At 39.9% G+C, this 23640-nt stretch overlaps 1 protein-coding gene across 2 annotated transcripts in view; it reads right to left on the bottom strand.

The window, feature by feature from the left end:
* Positions 1-3400: 3400 nt before the first annotated feature.
* The window catches only part of gfod1 (glucose-fructose oxidoreductase domain containing 1), a 45709-nt gene continuing 25469 nt past the window's right edge, over positions 3401-23640 (bottom strand). For both annotated transcript variants that reach the window (XM_041813637.1, XM_041813638.1), the window contains 2 exons: positions 10834-11027; positions 3401-8967 (listed from right to left, as the gene is read on the bottom strand). In XM_041813637.1, the coding sequence (XP_041669571.1) occupies positions 8227-8967; positions 10834-11027 (935 nt within the window). In that variant the 3' untranslated portion in view covers positions 3401-8226. The remainder of the gene's footprint in view (positions 8968-10833; positions 11028-23640) is intronic.

Below are 23640 nucleotides of genomic sequence, written 5' to 3'. Positions count from 1 at the left end.
AGTTTTACAAATTTCATAAACCCATATTTTATCCCAAAGGGTAGGTATGTAGCTAGCGTAGGTAGGGCTAAAGCTAGAGAAGCAATGTTAGTTACGTTTCCCACGTTACTTACTCATTACCTCATTACTAGTTACTCTTTTTGTGAACTCTCCAGCTACTGAAGATGCATAAATCAGGTAATAACTTATTAATGATTAATTACCTCACCATTGGGTATTCATTTAGTGGACCCAATCATAAAGTCAGCCATCACTGTAAGTTACCCATTAAAGGTCACTTAGTATGCAAAATACACTTTTTCAGGCTTTTCTAACAAAAATATGTGCCCCTGGCCTGTCCACAATCCCCCCAAGAATCAGAACCCCCACCCCTTCTCCACCTTTCAGAAAATGTGTGCTGAAACAAACCGTTCTCAGATTTTCCCCTCATGATGTTATGTGGGGAGTTAGCACTGCCCCCAGATTCGGTTGGCCTCCCTTCTTGCAAGATAGCTACACCCCTCCTCTCCTGATCCTCCTTTCAGGCAGCTGAGAGTAGGATCAGGAGAGTCACATCTATTTCCTGAGAGGGGCAGGGTAGGAAAGCTCATTGACATTCAAAGCTACAGACACAGAAACAGCTTGTTCTGAGCAGGGCTGAAACAGAGGGTTTTTAGGCATGAACAAGTCCAATATTGGCATGTTTTGGGGACCTCTGAGACCAATATAAACTTGTCTTAAAAGTGTAAAATATGTGACCTTTAAAATTAAATTCCTGCAACTTTAGTATCATGCCAAAAATCCACACCAGCTTACATTAAAAGCCTCGTAGCCTTGTGATGAGCCTAATGCAAATCAGATGTTAATGCCACATTTAACAGAGTGCAGTCAGCTGAGTTTTCGCCATGGACGAGGTGTGGACATGGATAAACCTCCAGTTATTGAAGCTGCATAAATTGAGAGTAAATCCATGTCTTAGATAGGGGTTGCTTAAGCGTCTCTTATGAGTCACAGTAGGTTGTTTTAAATCTTTCCTCCCCTGGGACACTAAATATAGTTAATTCAATCCCAGCATGACTCAGGCTGATTCTGAAATACTGGGTCCATTGTGTGAGAACACTAGCAGACTGAGGACAAAACTTAAAAACCTGTGCTGCTCAGGGTAATAAGAAATGTCAAGTTCTCATGAATCAACGAGATGGTAATATCATGATCTACTTGTAAAGCATTTTAAACCATTGAAAATGCTATCAACACTCCTGTTGTACACTTACCATTCATAGTATAACTCCTGTCTTATCAAAGAGTCCCTGAACACTGTTATCAGTTTAACAAGGAGACTTAAGAGTCCATAGCCAAGGCTATTTCAGCACAGAGCCATAACTCTGACAGTGATAAAGTTTGTTTACATTACTAAATGGGGAAAAGAAAGAAAAAGCTTTGGTTAATGAGTTATTTCTTCCCCTTCTACTTCATCACTACAGTGTTTATCTGTTCAGTGTCTGCTCTGTGTTTGTGCCTGATTTGTGGCTTACTGACTGACTACTGGAGTTTCATTCAAGTTAAGATTTTACGTCCTGTAAATCCTCAAATAAAAACCAAGGCCTTTATTTGAAAATTTGCAGAAGGTACACTATATGGACAAAAGTATCTGGCCATACCAGTTAATTATTGAATGCAGGTGGTTCAATCAGACCTGCTAAGGTGCATGGTGTGTAAAAGTCTCCAGTGATCTGCTGATTCCATAGCTGAAGAGCCTGCTATTGGCCTTGGTGATGTGAGGCTTGCATGCACCTGCTTGGCTGTGGAAACCCACTCCATGAAGCTCTGCACAGTTTTGTGCTTACATTAATGCCAGTGGAAGTTCAGAACTCCTCTGTTTTAGAGCAGACCATTGGCAGATTTTTAAGCACTGTGCTCCTGAGCAGTCATTAACCCGCTCTTGATTTTATGTGGTCTTGTGCTTCATGACTGAGTTGCTGTTGTTCCTAAACGCTTCCACTTTTTTTTGATACCACTTACAGTTGTTTGTGGAATATCCAGGTGAGACAACATTGCAAGAGGTGGCATCCAAGCAAAGTGCCAAGCTTTAAGTGACTTAGCTCTTCAGACACCTGCATGGCTAGGTGCTTGAATTTAAACACCTGTGGCAAAAGGTCCGATTCAAACACCTGAATTCAATAATTAACAGGTGTGGCCAAATACTTCTGCTCTTGTAATTTTGCCTTTTTCTCTGTTCTTAAATAGTGTTTTGATTGGTTTATGCATTCAAAGTCTTGTAATATGGATTTTTCAAAATGTCTATGGAGGATTTGAATGGTGAATTTTATTTCTGGAACCGGAACACCTTACCTCAGCCTATAAAAGAGAGACAAGCCCTAATATACAACACCTGGCCACAAATTGACTACTGGGCTTTATTTTGAGGATTTACAGCCTTTCTAACTGTAAAACTTTAAATATTCAGCTTAAAGGGGGATAAACAAGGAATAACAATGTTTTAGTATTTTTGCACACATATTTAGATATCTGAAGTATCAACCAACCAACAGAATGTTTAAGAAGCCAACCTAGTCCTTACTTTGTGGTCTGCCTATCTGAAAACATGAAATCTAATGGTCTTTTAAATATCAGTGCCAGTTGTAACATCACATTGAGTTATTTTAATAATACCCGATCATCACCTGATCACCATCCATAGCAGTGGAAGAATGCAGCTTTTCTTGTGTTGGCACACCACACTGGAGAAAGGGCAAGGAGAGGAGGAACTCATTTGTATTTTAAGAGAAACACACCAAAACAAACCAGTTTTAGAAAGGCTCTTAAGAGCTGGATTATAACCTCTTCTGAAAATTGATCCATGTTATATTCTAACCTGCACGGATTTTTCATTTAGACCACAAGAGACTGTGTTAAAAAGTGAAAAAGGGTATGATATGCCATCTTAAAGCTTGCCATAGAACTAAGAGGATATAACATTTAGAAAACAAGAATATGGGGCTCAATCATCAGTGTGTAAATGAGGTATTTATATAGTAAAAACAATCAGAGAATGAGGGGGGAAAGTCTATGCAAATTTGATAAGCCGCTTTTACACAAGGGGCAATAACAGTATGAGTATCTAATAGAGTGATAGCTTATCTGTGTTGTGTTTAGCTTATGAGGGCAAAAATGTCTTCTTTGATTGTCCTTACCTCTGTAAACCATGCTGTGTGACGCATTAAAACACAACACTGGTTGATATAAAGGGTTGTGATGTGACTTGATGCTAGGATTTTTCACATCAAAGTTTTTGAAGACGGCTTGGATTGACAGTTTGTGATGCATCATAATAGTGTTGAAACAAGAGTATTTTGGTCAATAATTCATGGATAGGGAACTATAAGAAGCGCCAAGGCCTCAGTCTGCATTTAATCTCCCAAACACATGGCAGCTAAGTCCACAAAACTTCAACAGGCAAACACAAAAAGGAATAAATACATTAACACTCATCGGAACATGTCCCACTTTCTTGGTTTGTACAAATAAAAAGCATACAGTACTTGTTTATTTCTTTAGACAAACGCATATCATTGTTTTTATAATATTTTCATATGTACATTTTCAGTAGTTGTTACATAGATAGTATTTCAGCACAGTTTAAGAACTGGAAACCACACAGGGGAACAGAGATGCATTAAAAAAATCAATCTTTTGGCTTGTAGATCGGTGCTGTTCATTCTTCTGTGTTTACTGACGGCAGACTTAAAGTCGAGCTTTATTTGCAAATACTTTCTGATGTTTTGTTTCAGTTTTACTATGATTTTAAACAGCTAATAAAACACAGCGGGTGGATTACAGGTAAAATATATCTTAACACTGTGATTTTGTATGCATTAAAATTTATGAAATCACACTGAATAAGATCTAAGGTTAAAAGTGGGATGCTTATGCCAATTTCTCTCACTTTCCTCTTCTTATTCGTCATTGATATGCACACCCAGTCAAACTGGAGCAATGGCTGCATTTATTTTTAACTTCCAGTCTAAAGATAGAGCTAGGTCCAGCTTGTATATCCTTACAACAAATGTTGTTGCCTTTAGCTGCTAAATACAAATACTGTATAATGTCCACTTGTGTCTCACAATTTTGAGAGGAGTCTGGCAGCAGACCGTACATCTGATGGCCAATCTTACAGACTGTTCCTGAGATGCTGTATATCTCAGAAAGGAGGGGCTGTAATTTGCCAGTACAACATATTTCAAGTTTAGCTTTTTAATGAAATAACAACATTGCAGAACATGAAGAAGTTACACAAACGGTGGCTCGCTTAGCTTTGTAAGCTTTAGCTAAGGCTAATATGGGTACGCTGGCTATACATAAACCAATGTTGCTAAGTTGACTTTAGCAACATGAGCTTTAACAAACATAACTAAAGCTAACATATCTATGAAGATAACGTATCTATGTAACTTATATAGCTGCTTTGTGAGCTTAGCTTTAGCTACATTAGCTACATAGCTATGATAGCTACATGGCTCAGTTATCTATAACCAAATTAGCTCTAGCAACATAAGCTTTGGCAAATGCAGGTGAAGCTTATGTAGCTACACAGACAACATATCTCCATAGCTCAGATAGCTGCTTTGTGAGCTTAGCTTTAGCTACATAGATATGTAGCTATGATAACTACTTAGCACTGTTATCTATAGCTAAGTTAGCATTAGCAACATGAGCTTTAGCGAACCTTGCTAAAGCTAATGTAATTATCTAGATAACGTGTCTACATAGCTTACATAGCTGCCTTGTGAGCTTAGCTTTAACCAAGTTAGCTAAGATAGCTAAATAACTCTGTTATCTAATGCTATGCTAGCTTTAGCAATGTGAGCTGCAGCAAACATAGATCAAATGTATGTAGTTACATAGATAACTTGTCTACATAGCTTATGTAGCTTCTTTGTAAGCTTAGTTTTAGCTATGTTAGATACATAACTACCAAGCTACATTAGCTACACAGCTTAAGGAGATAACAGAGCTATGATAACTACATAGCACTGTTATCTACATAGCTACATTAGCTACACAGCTTGAGGAGATAACAGAGCTAGGATAACTACATAGCACTGTTATCTATAGCTACAGTGAGTTGGCTTTAGTAACATGAGCTTTAGCGAACCTAGCTAAAGCTAATGTAACTACCTAAATAACCTGTCTACATAGCTATCTTGTGAGCTTAGCTTAAACCTAGTTAGCTAAGCTAGCTACTAGCTCTATTATCTAAAGGTACATTAGCTTGAGCAATGTGATCTGCAGCAAACATAGATCAAGTATGTCTAGCTACATAGATAACATATCTACATAACTTATATAGCTGCTTTGTAAGCTTGGTTTTAGCTACGTTAGATATATCACTACATAGCTACATTAGCTACATAGCTTATGAAGATAACAGAGCTAAGATAATTACTTAGCACTGTTATCTATAGCTAAGTTGACTTTAGCAACATGAGCTTTAGCTAACCTAGCTAATACTAATGTAACTACCTAGATAACATGTCTATGTAGCTTACATAGCTGCCTTGTGAGCTTAGCTTTAGTTAAGTTAGCTAACCTAGCTACAAAGCTCTGTTATCTTAAGCTACGTTAGCTTGAGCAATGTGAGCTTCAGCAAACATAGCTCAAGTATGTGTTGCTACATAGATAACATATCTACATTGCTTATGTAGCTTCTTTGTAAGCTTATTTTTAGCTACATTAGATACATAACTACATAAGCTACATAGCTTGTGCAGCTAATGGAGTTTTGTAAGCCACGCTTGCTGTGGTAGAATGTTTCCATGGAGCAGACTGTTTAGTCAGCTTTATTTAAGTTTTTGTCATCAGGTTTTTAACTATTGGTACCCTAACATTACCTTAATCCTTACCCTACCTTGAATGAAAGTTTAATCTGATTTTATTTTGAAAGTTTTAGCGTGTATTTAGTATAAAATAAATGGCATCTCAGATGAATGGTCTGTGAGACTGGCTATCAATGATGTACGGTCTTTGGCCAGACTGTCTTGACAGTTTTTGCAGTCATCTTTGTAGCAGTCCAGAAGCCTTCTTTCCATACATGAGATCTTTGTGTCCTAGAAAAAAAGGCAGCTTCCTGTGGTTTGAAACAAGACTGGAGCCGATGGTTGGGTGAAGCAAAACAAAAGTCAAAGGTCATAAAACCAAAACAATCAGCTGAAATAGGCTAAAACTCTTCATCTGATAATTTGGACAGGGGTAATAAGAGAGACAGACTTCATATCAAACAAAATTGTCTGACCCTTTGTCATTAAAACATATTGACAGGAGCATATGAACATCTTCTTTAAGACTCCTGGGCTTAGGGTCAATCAATATAAAAAGATGGATCACCGTGGTTTTGGCTTTGGTCTATGTGTTGGATTTGGTGAAACCAAGGAGAACAGAGAACAACACCAGCCGTCATGTGACATACACGAAAAGATTTTTATTGCATGTCACATGACAACATATCTATATAGTATAAGGGTCTGTGCAGGGTAGGACTCCTGACACTGAGCCATTAGATGAGCTGCATAATATAAAGGCAGGGAGGCAAAGCCCTTGGGACCCTCGCTGACGGATGAGGAGGAAATCCCAGCACAAAAGCGTTGATCAGGTAGGTCGAATGTTGCTGATTGTGCTGAGGTGTAGTCGACAGGTTCTAAAGTGGTAATACTGTATACCCCGGGAAATTTTGGATAGGTTTGATGGCATAAAAAATGAATACCACTGAATCTTACATTGTGGTATGTTTTACAGGACACTTGTGTTCTCAAAAATCAACAAGTTGTTCTGCCATTTCTGACGTCCATATTGGCTATTGCAACTGCATCAGATCAGAGAGAGAAAGATTACTCTTAACACACCACAGGAAAATGTGTCGGGATAAATTTTACAACCGACTAATAATTGGGCCTTTGGTTGGAATGAGGGAATCAGGCCAGAAATTGGCATCATTATCTCTTAGTGTGTGCCAGGCTTTAGTATGGTGAATTGAAAGAGGCATTACTCTACTCCCATGAAGCACAATTCATTTGCAGCACTTACTAAGTCTGACTGTGTTTATCTAAACTAGTCTTAACTTGTCTTAACTGTGTTTGAGAAGTCTGCTTTTAATTGCATCTTAAAGAAGCTTCATAAAGCATGTTTGACGCTAAAGCACACTGTCCTGTTGCAGATGCGACTCTTTGAAATGAAATATACATACAGTACATATAGAACATCTACACTGCTCAGCATTTCATTGCAACTTATTGCAACTCCTTATAAATATCCACACTTAAGGCTCAGTAAAGAAACGGGCACACAATACAAAAATCTTTTTCCTTTTCAGCCGTGCTTCACTACAGTATAAAACGCATCAAATAAATAAGAGAACAATCAAGTATCATCGCAGCTGATTCTGGACTTGCAAACCATTGCACAGGCTACTGTTACTGCATAAAGGCATACCATTTTCTGTTACCCCTTTACTCCAAACTGGAGGAGAAAAGCCTGGATTTTTGCATACATAAATCAGAAGGCGAACCCTTCTGAAAATCCAAACTGAAGCCAAACTATTGATTTTTTTCTCTCTCGTTTCACGCACACAGAGAAAGCATATTGACCAGACAAAACTGGAGCTTATCAAGCACACTTATTCTTTTAACATTCACTTGATAAAACTAACAAGAACTTCAGATCATAGCAACAATACAGCGGCACAGTTTTAACTGAGAGGACTGTCGTTCTTCCTCGGCTGTCCTATTTGGACCCACAGTGTAAGGTGTCGACTTCCAGACCAAGTCTTATAAGAGAGAAGCAGATGTGAAAGGCGAAATACCATCATGGTCGAGCAGAAAACAGCAGAATCAGCGCCAGTCCCTCCTCTGCCTCCACTGTACTGTATGTCTAAATCTTTAGTTTTTGGAGGAGTCTGTTTGATTTACATGAATGATTCAAGTCTTTAAGAAAGGCTTCCTTATAAATAAAGGTTTAATTATTGATCACATTGCTTTTTTTCCACTGCAGGCAGGGTTTTCAAGAAGATAGTGGCATAACCTCTCAGTCTGTAACAGCAACAACACAGCTTTGATAGTCCTAAATAGAAACAGTGATGAGTTTAAGAGCTAAACCAGGTAGCTGATGAATAAATAACCAAAAACAAAGCAGCCTTTATAATGCAAACCCCCAGTTTAAAAAGTAGCACAGGCTGTCAGTGAGGTCAGCTAGATGTTAACAGTAAAGCGACATCCGACTCCGCCGCATGGCCTCGCTGATTAAATAAGCTGGGCTGACCTCAGGTTCTTCTGTCATCACCACAATGTTCTGCCACTCTCCACACTGGTTCGATTTCTTGATGGTATCCACCACGCAAAGAGCATAAAGACAATCCTCAAAGGTAGCAGCCATAGTCAGAGGCCTCCCGTCCCACGTGCGCCTGTCGTCCTGGTCCTGGAAGGCCTGACGAACAGCCTGGATCATGCGAATTGTCCCGGTTAGATACGGAGAGGGAATGTCACTGAAGGCTTTCTCTGGTAGGGAGGCCTTCTCCAGAGGCGTGGTGTCTTTAAGCAGAAGTTCAGGACCTCCACCACTCCCTCCACCCCCACTGTTCTTCTGTCCGTAAAGGTCCGTCCCCATGACTGTTAACCGTCCAACCGTCCCCACAACGATCACCTCCTGTCGAAACTCTCCGGGCACGTTGAAGTTAAGTGTAACTGTGCAGCAGGCACCTCCTTCCAGCACCATCTGGAACGTGCAGAAGTCGTCGCTTGTGATCTGCCGAATGCCTCGGATGTGATCTGTTTGTTTGACAAAGGTCTTGAGGAAGCCGTGGACTTTAGCTGCACGCTGACCAGTCAGAAAGGTAAGCAGGTCGATGATGTAGCTGCCCACTGAGTGCAGACCACCGCCTCCCATCAGGTCGTCACAGCTCCAGTTGTATTTCTTCCCCAGGAGGCTTCCACTATGGACCTAAGGGTGGGAAAACAGCTGTGACAAGTGTCTCTACTGAATTTGGTCTTTTCCTGCTATTTTTAAATAAACAGTGAGACTTACCAGGATGTTTTATTTAACAATATTGTAAAAAATGGAAAATATGACTTCATGAACAATAACAAAGAGTAATACAACTATGCATACATGAATAAATTAAAAAGGAATAGCATGTTAAAACTGTTATTTGTCTCTTAAGATGTGCAAGAAATCGACAAATAGACAAAAATTAGGATAGTCTCTCAGATCAAATCTGGACAGTACTAGGGATGGCACGATTACCCGTTTTCATGATTAATTGCAGTATTTAACTTTATGATTAGTTAATTGTAACATTTCCTAAATACTGTCAATTTCCAGAAAATATTATGCAGGGAACCATATTGGTACATCAGTGCAACTCGCCCAGAATGAAAACAAAGTTACACAACAACCGCGTGTCACTGCCTCCTGTTGCTTGCGTGCAGTTGCAGGCAGAGGCGTAGCACAGTCCCAAACAAACTACAGCATGGAAGAGGAAGATCTGTTCCCTCCGAATAAATGGTTGAAGTCAGCTGTGAGGAATTTTTTTGGATACAAAAAATTACCAGAGTGTCATAGTGGAAGACGACCAGCCTAAATGTAAAACATGCCACAAAAAGTTGCCATGAAATCAGGCAATGCTTCAGCACCTGCAGGATAACCACCTGGCGTTGAATGCCAAAGTAAAGGTAAATAGTAATTGGGTTAAGTCATGTCAATGTTAGGGATGGGGATCAAAACCCGGGTCCGTAAGGACCCAGTTCTGTGTTTTTGAAATACCTGAAATCAATAACATTTTAGCTTATCAATACTGCTATCGAGTCTCACAAGCTCTGTGACGTAACGTCATTTTAAGATAAGACTGGTGTAAAAACGTACATCAGTTCCTTCATGGGGAACATAAACTAGAAGTGTCATGCATCACATCGAACAAGAATGTACCTTAAACTGTTGGCTTGAAGAAAAAAGACGCTTCCCATGAGTCGCATGCATATCATACGGTATGCTGCTGCTATCAAGTGCTGGCAGTTACAGGCTCATATCCCTCACTTCAGCTGCTTCAGGACAATTTTCTTCTTCAGCTGCTCAGATAAATGCTGAAAAGTGCTCTAAAACTTTGAGCAAGTCCTGTTTGTTAACAATATTAATCCAATGTAGAAATCTGCAGTGGAATCAGCAGAATTGAAGTTAATTAGTGAACTTTATGAGCTGAAGACAATGTGATGCATTCAGGTAACCTCAGTAAATTAGACAACTGTAGTCTATATGTTATGATGTGTTCAAATGCCAACTAAAAATGGGAAAATTTGGTTTTTGATGAGAAACTTTAATAAATACAGTTGTGAGAAGAATGTGTTTGTATTTTAGGGATATAAAATAGATGTGACTGACTGAATTATAGTTTTTTAACTCAAACACTACTCAGCTTAGACCACTCAAGTGGTCAATCCAAATGGGATTATTATCCTTTTTGTGGTAATTATTGGTTACTTTACATTGTTGATATATTATTTTGTTATGAGAGCATCCTAAGATGGAAATAAATTAAAATACAAGACCTATAACGAGTGTTCATGTGATTTTACTTATTCATGGTAGTGAGAAATGAATTAATGCAAAAATAATCGTGGTAACCGTAAAATCGCAATTATTTCTCTGACAATAATCACACCAAGAAAATCTGTAATCGTGACATCCCTAGACAGTACCACTGCTGCTTTTATTCTCTGCTGTGCTAAATCCAGCCAACCTTGAGAGAGTATGTTCAGTTTCATTGTGAAGAAATCACACATAAAATCTCAGTTACACATGGAAATGGCATACCTGGGCCTCACAGACCAGAAGCTCACCGATGTACCCTTCCTCCAACAACTCCTTCATTCTAACAAAAGCTGGCAAGAAACGCAGCACATTTCCCATAATGCTCAGCAGCTTAGGGTAGTACTGGGCTGCTGACATCATTCTGAAGGCATCCAGAGGTGTTGCTGTCCGGTCACAGATGACGTTCTTTCCAATACCTTCAAAAAGAGGATAGAGAGATGAGGGTTAGCCAAATGAGCTGCACTGTTTTCCTGCAGAATTTCATCACTCTGACAGTACTGTTTCCCCTCATTAAAGTTAAAGGGAGGTGGTAGAGAGGAAAAGAGAATGAGGGAGAAGTACAATGGTCCGCCTTAGCAACAATAGCAGGCATAATATCCTGCATGAAAACACCCCCTAAAGAAACAATACAAAGTGTGACAACTCCCAAAGAAGCTGACTCAAGAGTTGTCGAACTTTTCTGGGATATTTCTCTTATGCTTGAGGGGGCTTGAAAGAATCAACATCAATTTATGTATACGGTATTATGTGCAGGCTTAGTTTATCATGCATGAATCATAAAGTACAGAGACAGCCTCTACATGTTGCTGCTTCCCCGATTAAATGCAACATTCAAACCTTTATTTGGAAGAAAATACTTTATCTAATACTATTTGGGAGAGCTTTAAAGTAAGCACGCAGACAAGATGTTGCAGGAAAATATATGCAATATATGGTAAGACCAATCTTTGGAGATGCTTACTAAGCAGGCTTGATTTTAAGCACATGAAAGAAGAACACAGACGACAGAGGGGAGATAATAAAGCAGGAGAGACGGAGCCAGCAGACACAGTATGAAACCTAATTAAAATCACTTCTAGCACAATAAAAGCTCCACTGGTGCCAGAAACACCCAAACACAACAGTGATTAGAGCCTGGATGTTGATGTGAAGGAAGATGACTGACAGGGTTTTTTTTTTTTTCTTTTTGGCATTTTTGTCTAAAGACAATAAAATAAACAAGATGAGCGGGAGACAGTGAGTGCTGCACAAAGATTACTCTATTAGAATGACATTCATATGCTACAGGTATATAGTCTATTCCTGAGGATAAGATCATTTTAAAGGAAACGTATTTTAACCTTTAAGACAAATTATATTGGTCTCAGGGGTCCCCAAAACATGCCTCTGAAGTTTGTTGCTGAAAAAACACTCCAGTGTTGGACTTTTGCATGTCTAAAAAGCTCTCTGTTTCAGTCCTGCTCAGAATGAGCTGTTTCTGTCTCTGGCTTTAAATGTTACTGAGTGACTCTGCCCCTCTCCGAAAGAGGATGTGGCTTAATGGATGTGGCAGCTGAGAGGAGGATCAGGAGAGTATCTTTCTTCCAAGGGGGAGGGCCAACCGAACCTGGAGGCGATGCTTACTCCCCACATGACATCATGAGGGGAAAATCTGAGATTGTCTAAAATGTGGGAGTAATGGATTTTTCTGATTCTCAGGGTGGTTGTGGACAGTCCAGGGGCACATATTTTGTTAGAAAAGCTTGAAAAAGTGTATTTTGCATAATATGTGCTATTTAACTTGTTGATTATCATGTAAGTCAATGCATTTATCATTAAAGCACATGGTTGCAAGTACAGTCAAAACAAGTCCCAGCATTTACGACAGTAATAAATGCAACTGAATCATACATGCCCTGCAAATGGTAGCATACACTCCAAAGAGTAGCTAAACCCCAGAGTTTCAGCTAAGGTGTGTCTACCATGAAATAAAAAAGTGCCTTTTAAACATCATGAACTGAGGTGGAAGAGAGTGGGGATAAGACACACCCCCTTAACCCTTCATACTGTCCCTCATCAGCCACAACATCAGGCAGTCTATGAGCTGCAATGATACACACATGAACAAAATAGTTGGTACCCTTCTGTTAAAGTGAGAAAAACCCACAATGGTCACTAGAATAACCTGAAACTGACAAAAGTAAAAATGAATACAAATTTACTGAAAATGAACTGATGAAAATGATAGTACTAGGGGTGTGAATCTATCCTTCTCAAGACAATTCGATTTGAATTTCGATACACAGGCTACAATTTGATTCACTGATGATTCATCAAAATACAGAACGATTGGGTCTGATTCACCTGCCAGGCCTCCTGTGCTAACATTGTGAAATTATGTTTAAGAAAGTTTTCATCACACATATGCCCAGGTGCCTCACTTTGTCAGTAGGTATTTAAATGAGTTTCTACTGCTACATTCATGTTGGTCCTTCTGTACTTGTAACTTCCTTAGCATTATTAATCCCAAAAACGGTAAAAATTTAAATCAAAATTTTCCAAGAAGCACAAATTAAAAAGAATCTAAAATTATATGGAGATTAGGATAGACATAGCTCTGTGTGTCTGCTGGTACAGAAGGGGTTATATTAAAACAGTCAAATAAAAACAGCTAGTTTTTTTCCTTTCATAATTCTTTTTAATGTGAGTATTTGGTCACACGTCACCAAAACATTTTTATCTCCTCTCTCTCTGTATCTGACCGTTCTTGATTGTTTTTGTTCTTGAATTAATTCACTGGAGATAAGCTGATCTCAAGCTCAGTGAAATCCTGTCTGTTTAATATCAATCAGTAGGCTCAAATGTATTGATCGTGTCACCAAGTCAATCACTCTGGTAAACACGTTATGGTTGTAAACCCTACAATGTTCATTTCATGGTCAGATGCAGCAGAGAGCATACTACATGTTTAAAAGCAAACTTGAAACAATCATGAACAGTTGCCAAGACACTTCAAATTGTATTTGATGACTCACATGCTAACATGTAAGTCTTCCAAATGTATGTTCAACTTCTCTGATTATAAGGAGAAGGGAACAAATTTACACTAGTAAGCAAAACGTTGCTGACCACACCTGACTATAAGACTAAAGGCTCTAGAGTCAAAAACCCTCAGTGCAAATTAAATGAGCAAGGGTGCATTTTCAAGGAAGATTACTTTTAATATCTTCTTGAGCTGCAATAATGCCTCAGCATTTTTCTCTGGTTGGGATGTGGGGCTTTTAGCAGGCGAGGCATGGCATCAAAAGGATGCAAATTTGGATGTTTTGGGTCTTTGTGCATGTTTGAAGCATAATGAGATAAGTCATAAAACAGTAGACTGAATAAGGAGATAATGTGACTTTAACCTCTCCACTGTGTAAGGCTGTTTCTATGTCTAAAAGCTTTATTTTTCCAATATAATAAAGTATGTAGTTAATTTCATGGCTACTTCTGCCACAGTTAGCTCACACTGTCCTTAAATCCCAGCTACATGGCAACAAAAACTCGATGGGTATTAGTCCACACACAGAGATTCCTTGAGCCCCTGGAGTGTGAGAAGCAGCATGCTGTTACACTTGCAGTCCCGGCTCAGGGTTGTGGTGGGTGGAGGGGCTGTTTTGGAAGTGAAACTTCCCATGCTAATCTGCCATTAGCTTCAATCGGCCAGGCCAGGAAATTAATCCCTCTGACCCACTTCTGAGGATGCCATGGGAGCCCCCACCCATCACCCACCCAACAACCCCGGCAGGCACAAAGCCAAGTCTTATTTTGCCCCTGTCCTCATCTTTTTGGCAGAAACATACAAAAACAAATAATGGAAATGTGAATTGTCCCGGGTAAAGCCCCTCTGGGTACATGCTGAATGCTCTTGAATGATATTTTGGCACTATCATTGAGCTCAGTGTCTCTACAGAACAATAGACTGGCAGATTTCACTTTTACACAGTTTCTTTCAAAATACATTCAAGTCTTCTCTACAGGGCCCAGTATCAGAATTTAAAGCCTATACAGTTCAGAGATAACTGAACTTCACAGAATTTTCACTGAGTGACCTTCACAGACGTAAAAGCACACCCTCCTCAGATCGATAACGACCTTTAGCTCCTCGCTTACAAAGCTCCGAAGGTCAGCTTAGGCTTACACAGCCGCTTGAATCATCATCACTCTCAGGCAGACTCCCTCAGTCAGTGAGAGGGTGGAGTGAGTAGGCCTGTGTCCAATAGATTATGGATGCACCTGAGCAGGAGGAGGTAAAATCACAACAGCCACTGCAGCAAACTAACAGATGGGAGATGTATGGCATCAGACAGTAAACAAAGAAGGAGAAGGGAAATAAATGGAGGACTTTTGATGACAGGAATGCACAAATTTAAGTGTAGAAGGGGCTGAAAGAACACTAATACTATATGTAGCCTACAAAAGCAACCATACCAAGATACAGCAGTATATAGTAAAATATTTATGATACATATATAAATTCATCGTAATTTGGTGGTATTTTCACCTCTTTTATAACCCTGCAAAGCACAAAAACTATGGCATCATATGTGGAGGTCCTTACTCTGATTTTGCCTGTAGATACTAGGTTGAGAACAGATGATAAAACCTTAGAACCACCAGCAACGTACAACCTGACAGATTAACGTTTACTGGGCAGGGATTTCCTCCTAGCCTGGCAACAAGACCTTTCCATGCTGCCTTCAAATGATGCACAGCTCTTCGAATGGCTGCTAGTGCAACACAGTTAATCTCATTGCAACTGCAATTGTGATGTTGGGTCGTGCAATCACATCATTGCATAACATGCTGCAATTGTTTTTGTTTAAGTAGCACTGAAAAGTTTACAAAAATGCCTGCATAAAGGCCTTTAAGCTTATAATAGTGCTAGCATTGCCCTTTAGAGAAGAACCTTAATTTTCAATCAGGAAAAACCAGAAGACAGTCAAGGTTTTCATTTTTGTGCTACTTCATATTTGTATGTTATGAGGTGAGAAATACTCCTGAACTATTTTTATTCTCTGCATTTTCCTTGATAACCAAGCAAGCAGACTCATGAAACCCTGTTTGTATTATATCCTAGTAGCAATCACATACTGCAATATTATCCATTATAACTGAATCTCACAATATTACTGCCAATAGTACTTCCTGTATGCAGATTTTTAAATCATAAGTGTAAGGACATAGGGATGCAAACCCTGCACCCCAAGGCTCTGGAGACAAAGAAAGCCAACCCCCTTTCAGCTGTATTAACTGATGTAGCTAGCCTGAGTCATACTGGTGGCCAAGGTCCAAAATTCTATGTGCATTATTTATAGGGCTAATAAAAAATTAGATTGAACCGCAATATGGCCTGCAGCAATTTTTGAATTGCAGAATTTTCAATATCTTTTAACCTAAAAATTATGTCAAAATATTAGTTTAAAAGTTTTTTTTTTGCTGCAGTGATGTTATGCATCACATAATTATGCAATCAGTTCCATTTTTATAGAATAGTCTACAAAATATCCCACTTTCTTTATTTTTGTACTTTTTTCTTATTAAATAGCAATACAAAGATTCATATTCAATTAGTAATACGAGCCAAAATCATCGCACACCTGGCTTCTCTAAACACAATTAAATTACTTTGGGAGGTCGATCTGGGAGAGAGGATGGCAGGGGAACTCTGGGAGGACGCCCCTACTAAAGTCAACAAATCATCTATCTGTGCAAAGCACGGATTGACTCAGTGCAGAATTGTTCATTGCACTTGGGTTGCGTCGACCCTCGTTGCCACCTGATGGTGCCCACAGGTTGGCTTACACGCCACATCTGCACCTTACTTTGGCGTCAACTTCAATTTTTGGCCAAAACATGGCTGAAAATTCTGCACTGTACTGTATGTAAACAGGCATGCCTGTGTCTATGTGCTCCATTAGAGCTTAAGTACACTGAAACACTAAGAAAATAAATGTTTAACTCTGAATCTTGGCTTTTTTTCTCCCTTTATTTCTCTCTTCCTTAGGTCAACTGGGGTCTCATGTGGGGCTGAACCATTTTGAAAAAAACATCTAATCATGATTATCTTGACTCACATTCCAAACTGGAGTCTGGAGGATCATCAGGTTATAAAACTCATTAACAGATGAAGCTTTACAGTGAGAGCCTGACACTTGGGGGCCTTGGCTCTCTGATCTCTGTGATAGCTGGGGCCAAAGTGGAATCAGCTCAAAGGTCCAGTTCCTGGCCAAGTGGGGTAATATTAATGGAGCAGAGAAAAAAATCTCAAGCAAAGCAGCTCAATCCCCCAAACATTAATTATTCATGTAAGGATGATATCTAACCAAGAGATTTCAAAGATGAAGAGGGAGAGAGATCCTGCAGAGGAGAAAGATGTTATGCAAGAATTACAGCATGAGTTATAGGAGGAAATTAGTAAAAATGGGTGCATGTAAAATCTTTGCATAATTTTGGGATCAATACTGAGAAAGAGTGCATGTGCAATTGATTTTACGTGACTGCATGGGTGTTTTAAATAGGGGGTAACAATCAGCCCATATCCAGTCCTCTCTGCTTTTCAAGAAGATAAGAGAAAGTGTTTCCCTCAGCAGCAGCGATGATGGCAGTCTGCTCTCCTCCAGGTGCCTCCAGGTGTGTTTGATGTGTAGAAAACTGACATCCTGTCAGAGAGAATCAGCTCATCTCACAGACTGAAATCACATCCTGTCGTCTCACAGACATACGGCCTGAAACTCTTCAAACAAACCCAACAGAGAGGGGTTAACACAGCGATGGACTGAGACATCCTTTCTAAGAAACAGACGGGGACATCAACATCTTATCCCTAATTCTCTGAGATAATTTCTAACACGTATTTAGCTCATGATCACCTTGTGAGAAGAGAATTAAGTTCCTTAATCTCATTAAAGAAAAAGAGGAGGGAGGAAGAGGAATTATGATTAATTGGATGGAACTGATGACTCACTGAATCTTCATTAAACATGCTGTGTAGCATTGTAACATCATCACAGCATGAGTGATCAGACTGAACGGATCCTATAAATGAGACCACAGCCTGTTTTTAACAGCTGGAGACGTCTCTGTGCAGCAAGGTCAGATTTTCAAGGAGGACTGACAGCTCAAACATGGAGGTGGTGCTGTTTTTCGTGTTAGAACTTGAACTACCACCAGGTGGCTATGTCTCCACCAAGTATAAGACTGCTGGACAGTAAAAGTACCTAAAGAGGGTAAAGGTGAAGTGCTGGGGTAATTTATGTTGTAGTGGGATACTGTGATTTGGACAGATCTTATAAGCAAGGGATGGATATGAAGCCCAGTGGTCTTTGACATCCAAAATCTTATCAGTTCATCTGTAAGTCAGACTGGACATCTCTCGCACACACCTTCTCACCCAACCACATGCAGGACATCCTGCACAGGACACTGTAGGATACTTGGAATGATAGATGAGACAGTTTGACCTGGTCACTGACACTAAAAGGACGTCAGCAGAGAAGAAAATAGAACACGGCTGTTGTACTCAAGTGAAAGTACAGTTACTCTGGTTAAACTGAACAGAACAGTTAAGAGGGGATGCATGAGACTGTCAGCATCATGTTGATCTCAAAACATAATAGCTTAAAAGATAAGATAGAATACCGGTCTTGGCAGATGTGAAATTTTGCTGATATGTTGGCCGTACATATTGGAAGTATAAATCATTTTCTTTAAATATCAGCAAGATGTGCTGCTGTACCATCAGGTATAGGTGGTTACCTAGGGTGCCATACAGTCAAGGAGGCCCACTGTGAGTCCTGAACAATATGAATGAAAACCCAAACATACTATTACCAGACTGTCTACTTCCCCTCTCCTCTCTCAACTTTGCTTGACCCAGCCTCTCACTGCACTGGAGACAATTGGTAGATTTACAAAATAAAGATGTTTTTATAGGGTTGCACGTTATCCCAGAAGTTTGGTACTTTTTTCTGTAATTTTCATTTAAAACTACTGTACCACTTATTGGTTAAATACAGCTCAGGAGCGAGTGTTAAAGCAGGTTGGGAGAATTTAAATGTTTTATGTGAAACTCCACAAGATGGCAGATGGCAGTGTGAACAAGGTAGATAGACAGTGTCAACAGGTGGCATCAAAGGGTCTGGCTCCAAGCTACATTTTAGAGTTATTGATCTCTATGAGCCAGCCTGCAGCCTTAGATCCTTGACTGGGGGCCTCCTGGTCTTTCCAAAGTCTAGACTTACAACTAAAGGTGATGACCACCCAATCAGGCATCACTGCTAGCTGTTAGCAGTTGCCTGTTTTGCACAACTTGTTAGAAAGTACAGATCAGTGCAGAACTGGGTGGAAACTAGGGGTTTAAATGACTAGTTTCATCACAATACAATATGATATCTATTCTTTACACAACAATGCAATATTTTCTGACATCACGAAATCTAACATGATACCATTTGGAATTGATATGACTCAGGAGCCTATGATTTATATTGGGTGATACATACAAATTTCACACAGCTGAAGAAAAAAGCTGTTTAGGCAATGTAATTTCTGAAAGGTATCTGCTTTTTAATGAAAACAATCAGTTTAAGACGATGCACAGCTGAGTGAAAACTGTCAGGAGGAATTTCGTAGTGTAGTGTAAAGGGTGATGACGTAGAACAATATTTTGAGTTTCTGCCAATCTGATTGGATAATTGATCCACAAATTGCTGTATTGATGCACAGATGGATTGTTCCACCTAGTGGAAACTCAACAAGTGTGTGGAAGGAGTTTCAAAATAAAGAGCTTAAAGATGATCGCATAGGTGGATGTTTTCACTTTCTATTGATTTAATTACCTCCGCAAAGGAGGTTATGTGATCAGCAGGGTTTGTTAGTTTGTTAGCTTGTTTGTTAGCAACATAACTCAAAAAGTTATGGATGAATTTTGATGAAATTTTCAGGAAATGTCAGAAATGGCATGAAAGAACTGATTAGATTTTGGGACTGATCTGGATCACCATCTGGATCCAGGAATTTTTAAAAGGATTCTTTACCACTGGGAGATGGGGCTGATGGCGGAGGTCTGTGCTTTCCAAGTGCTCTTCTAGTTTGATATTTGATGAACGGATTGATGTAGTCTATTGATCCACAGTGATAGATAATCACACCCCTGGTTATTAGCCTGTTGCTAGTGTATTGGCTGATTTGGCACAGTCAAAAAATGATGAAAAAACAGGAAGAACCCAATTTTAACTTTGTTCTGCTTTTTTCATTGAAGTATTTATGTGAAAAGATGATGAAAAAGGTGTGAGAATGTGACTCCACTTTCTCCAGATTCACTGCTATTGAGACTTCGCAGCTTTTGAAATGTGACAGAGAAGAACATATGTATATTTCCTTCTTTTATGCAAAATATGTGCCAGCCTTATTTTTAAACCAAATAGCAGTGAGCAATATAACCTCAGGTAATCTACCTTCAGGGTTATTAGGGGACAAAAGCTTCTATTTTTGATATTTTCATTATCTTTCCACAACAGCCGCAGCAAGAACAGGTCCAACTTCTTAAAGGGGAGGGAAAAGAGAAAGGAAGGAGGGCTAGAGACAAAGACAGACAGGAGAGAGAGAGCAGCTGCATCATTACGTGTGAAGGCCAACTCTCCTCAGCCCTGCGCTCTTCTCGGCTCGCTGCCACACTCATCATCTGTGCCTCGCTGCATGGCTCCTGTGTACTCTACTGAAAACCAATATTCACAGCAACACAAACACAGGAGGCAGTGCCTTAAAGGAGCAGGATGAGGCTCTAATGTGTGTGGCAGAGAGAATGAAATCATTGCATGAGGTTTATATGCTTATATCTCCAGACTGACCTAGCACTGAGAAAGGAAATACAGGAAGAGGCAGCTGTACAGGGAGGTCATGCTAGGTGTAGGTAGGAGGAATGACAGACTGTGTGATGACAGCAAAGCTCACATGTTGTAGCATCATGTAATTACTCATTGTTTATTGTAGCACATGCCTTACTGCAGGGTGGAACCACGCCATGGACACATGTCCAATACAACATGTTACTGCTCTCACGGTTTTTGGGATCTCTGCTTTTCTGAACACATTTCACACAAATGTCCACATCTGCAAACACAATCGTGCTTTCTTTTGCTACAATGAAAGGAAATTCATCCTTAAAGCAGCTCAACAGCTGGAAATCAGCAGAGAGGGAAACCAGGTGGATTAAAGAGGATGCTGAATGCTTCATCATGACAGCCTACACAATAGGACGTATGCTTAAGGATGCCAGAAATAGAAAAGCCAGAGGAACCGGTCGGGAGAGATCGCCATCTGCCACGCGGTGCCGTGCACGTGCTGCTGCAGGGCAGAGGTCAGGAGGAGGAGATTTTTACATTCCTATATAGAGATGACAATGATCTAAGAGAGACTGAAATCATATTTCATTATTCATGTAAAATCTGTGAATAGATTCATGCCATGATTAAGTACATCCTGGAATCTGAAAGTATCAGAAAGTGCACAAGCCCTGAGTGAAGAAAATATTGGATGAAGCCTGAGTGATGTCGTTTGGTTGAGGGCTTTTAAAGCCGACCTGGGCCACATATTGAAACGCTGTCCCAAACTACCTTTAGATCAAAAAAAAAAAAAAAAAAAAATAGAAAAGAGGTGCAGCTAAGGTGAGCCTTAAGCCTCCTGACATAACTTGTATACAAAACAGACAAGTTCTGAAAACTTAACTTCCTGTATAGTGTGCACCCAGGGCTGGGTTCACAATGCAGACCTAAATGCACAATTCTGATCTTTTCTCAGATCAGATGTTTTTATTTGGCTGTTCACACTGCAGTCGAATTCCAAAAGATCAGACATGTATCTGATTTAGCACCACATGAAAGGGGCCTGAATCTGATTTGAAACGGTAAGATTCAATATGACTTGTTCTGCTCGCACTGACAAAAAAATCAGATTTTAGTCACATATCAGCAAAAAATTAGGTTCATGTCACTTTTAACTGCAGTGTGAATGTAGCCCAGAATGACACGAGCTGTCTTTTGAACCAGTGTGTCAATATGTTCATTTCTGCTGTGAAATCTGCACAGATACTCCAGGGGCTTCTGCAGGCAGGTTCCAGTGGACTGTTGGGGCGCACACACACTAGGCTATCTGTATTTGTATCATGCTATGCCAGAACTGACATTCTGTATGTAAGAGACTGCTTCTTTTACTACTGTATAGGAAGTGTGCCTGCGGAGTTTGCATCTTTCCTAACATAGGTTATCTGCAGAACGGGGCGCTCAGAGACTGAAAGGAAGAGGATGCGGAGGCAGCACGACACCTTCAGCTGGGTGGGGTGGAAGCAGAGACGGTGCAGTGCGAGAAGGCAGAGGCAGGGCAAACAAGCCAGGCTGCAAGCCAGGCTGCAAGCTAGGCTAAGAGCGGCCCCATCCAAACCTGCCGTACTGACAATCTTTCTTATGAGTGCCTGCTTCCACGCCAGTGGGATGGACGATGAGGGCTGCAGATTTCTACCCAGCACTTGGATGACTGTGTTTGCTGCTACAGAGGAGACTGCGAAACAAAATTTTGTTGTTTTTACCATGCAATTACAATAAACTATCTATCTATCTATCTATTCATCCATCCATACATCCATACATCCATCCATCTATTACCAATAAAACTAGAGGGTAGAGGCTATCCAAACACTGAGTAGCAGCGTATCAAACCCCAGAATTTTGTGATGTAATGACGAATTTCTTCAGTGAATGATGTCTTCTTTATATTCAAATAGAAACAATGGAAATAATCATTGAAAAATCCTTGTTTGCTCTTTCTTCAGTGCAGAGGAGCAGACATTCTGAGAACAGGCCAGGCTCATCTTTCTACTGATTATCCCAAATTAAATTTAGCTTAAAGCAATTACAAAGAGAGGAGGGGTAAAAAAGAAGGGCAGACATGTCCTATACATTCTCGTCAGTATCCCTCACTGGATGTAAATCTGGGAAAACAAGCTTCCTGCTGACTAATTTGCTCTTGTTGTGTGCCTAGCATATATTCCCAGACTAGAATTAGCATGAAAATAGAAACCTTAATAGCAGTGATGGATGAACACGGACATGTGTACGTTTCTCCTGCAGCTGGAGCAAAAGCACAGCAACCCTCTGCTTTTATTAAAGGCTGGAAGTCAGTGAGGAAGAGGTAGCCAAGTCAGAGCAGATTTAAAGGGTATTGATCTTCTTTTAGGTGGTCCACACAGACATTTTGAATATTATTGTTTAGGCTTTATTTGTCCTGTATGATTCATTTTACCCTGTGAGCTCTAAGACTGATGAGGTTGTGTTTCATCAGTGTAGCAGCTTCAGGTCCATTAGTGCACATCATAACTATGAATAATGGCAAGCATTAGTCTCACTCAGCCAGCTCTCCCCTTCAGCTAATGCCCTTGAGTTGTGAGGAGTTTAGCGTCCTGAAATGTGTTAAAGTGCTGCCATTAACCTCTGCACCAGAGTGGCTACTATGGAGATGAATAGTAACCAGAGGAGTGTCTTCTGACCAAGAGGTTCCTAATGCATGCTTTAAAAGCACATGTTAATGATGTGCATACACTCAAGAGCTGCAACATCAGCACAAACAGCCATCAGGAGCTATCATAGCTGCACACTGATGGCCCAACAAACTGCAAGAACAATTCCAACATCACAATAAGGATGAACATATGATTATTTATGCAGCCAGACCACAAACTGTCAGAAAGTATGGTTCTGTTTTGGCTTGTTAACAAGCCTGTTTTTGATTTCAAGAAGTAGTTATATCAAAGATGCATGGATTTTAAAAACTAGGGCTGATACCAGTGTTTGTTTTCTTCACCTCTTTTAGGGCTAAAACAACATTTTAGCCCATGTTAACCATGAAAACAGATCAACATGTCATAGCTTAGTCTTTGCCCAATAATAAATCTTGTCTCTAAAGTTGAAGGTAGATGTGCTTAATACCAGAATTCAATTGGTGTGACACAACAGA

The sequence above is a fragment of the Cheilinus undulatus genome, linkage group 19 (assembly GCF_018320785.1).
Source record: "Cheilinus undulatus linkage group 19, ASM1832078v1, whole genome shotgun sequence".
Classification (NCBI taxonomy): Eukaryota; Metazoa; Chordata; class Actinopteri; order Labriformes; family Labridae; genus Cheilinus; species Cheilinus undulatus.
This window is presented reverse-complemented; position numbering and strand designations above follow the sequence as displayed.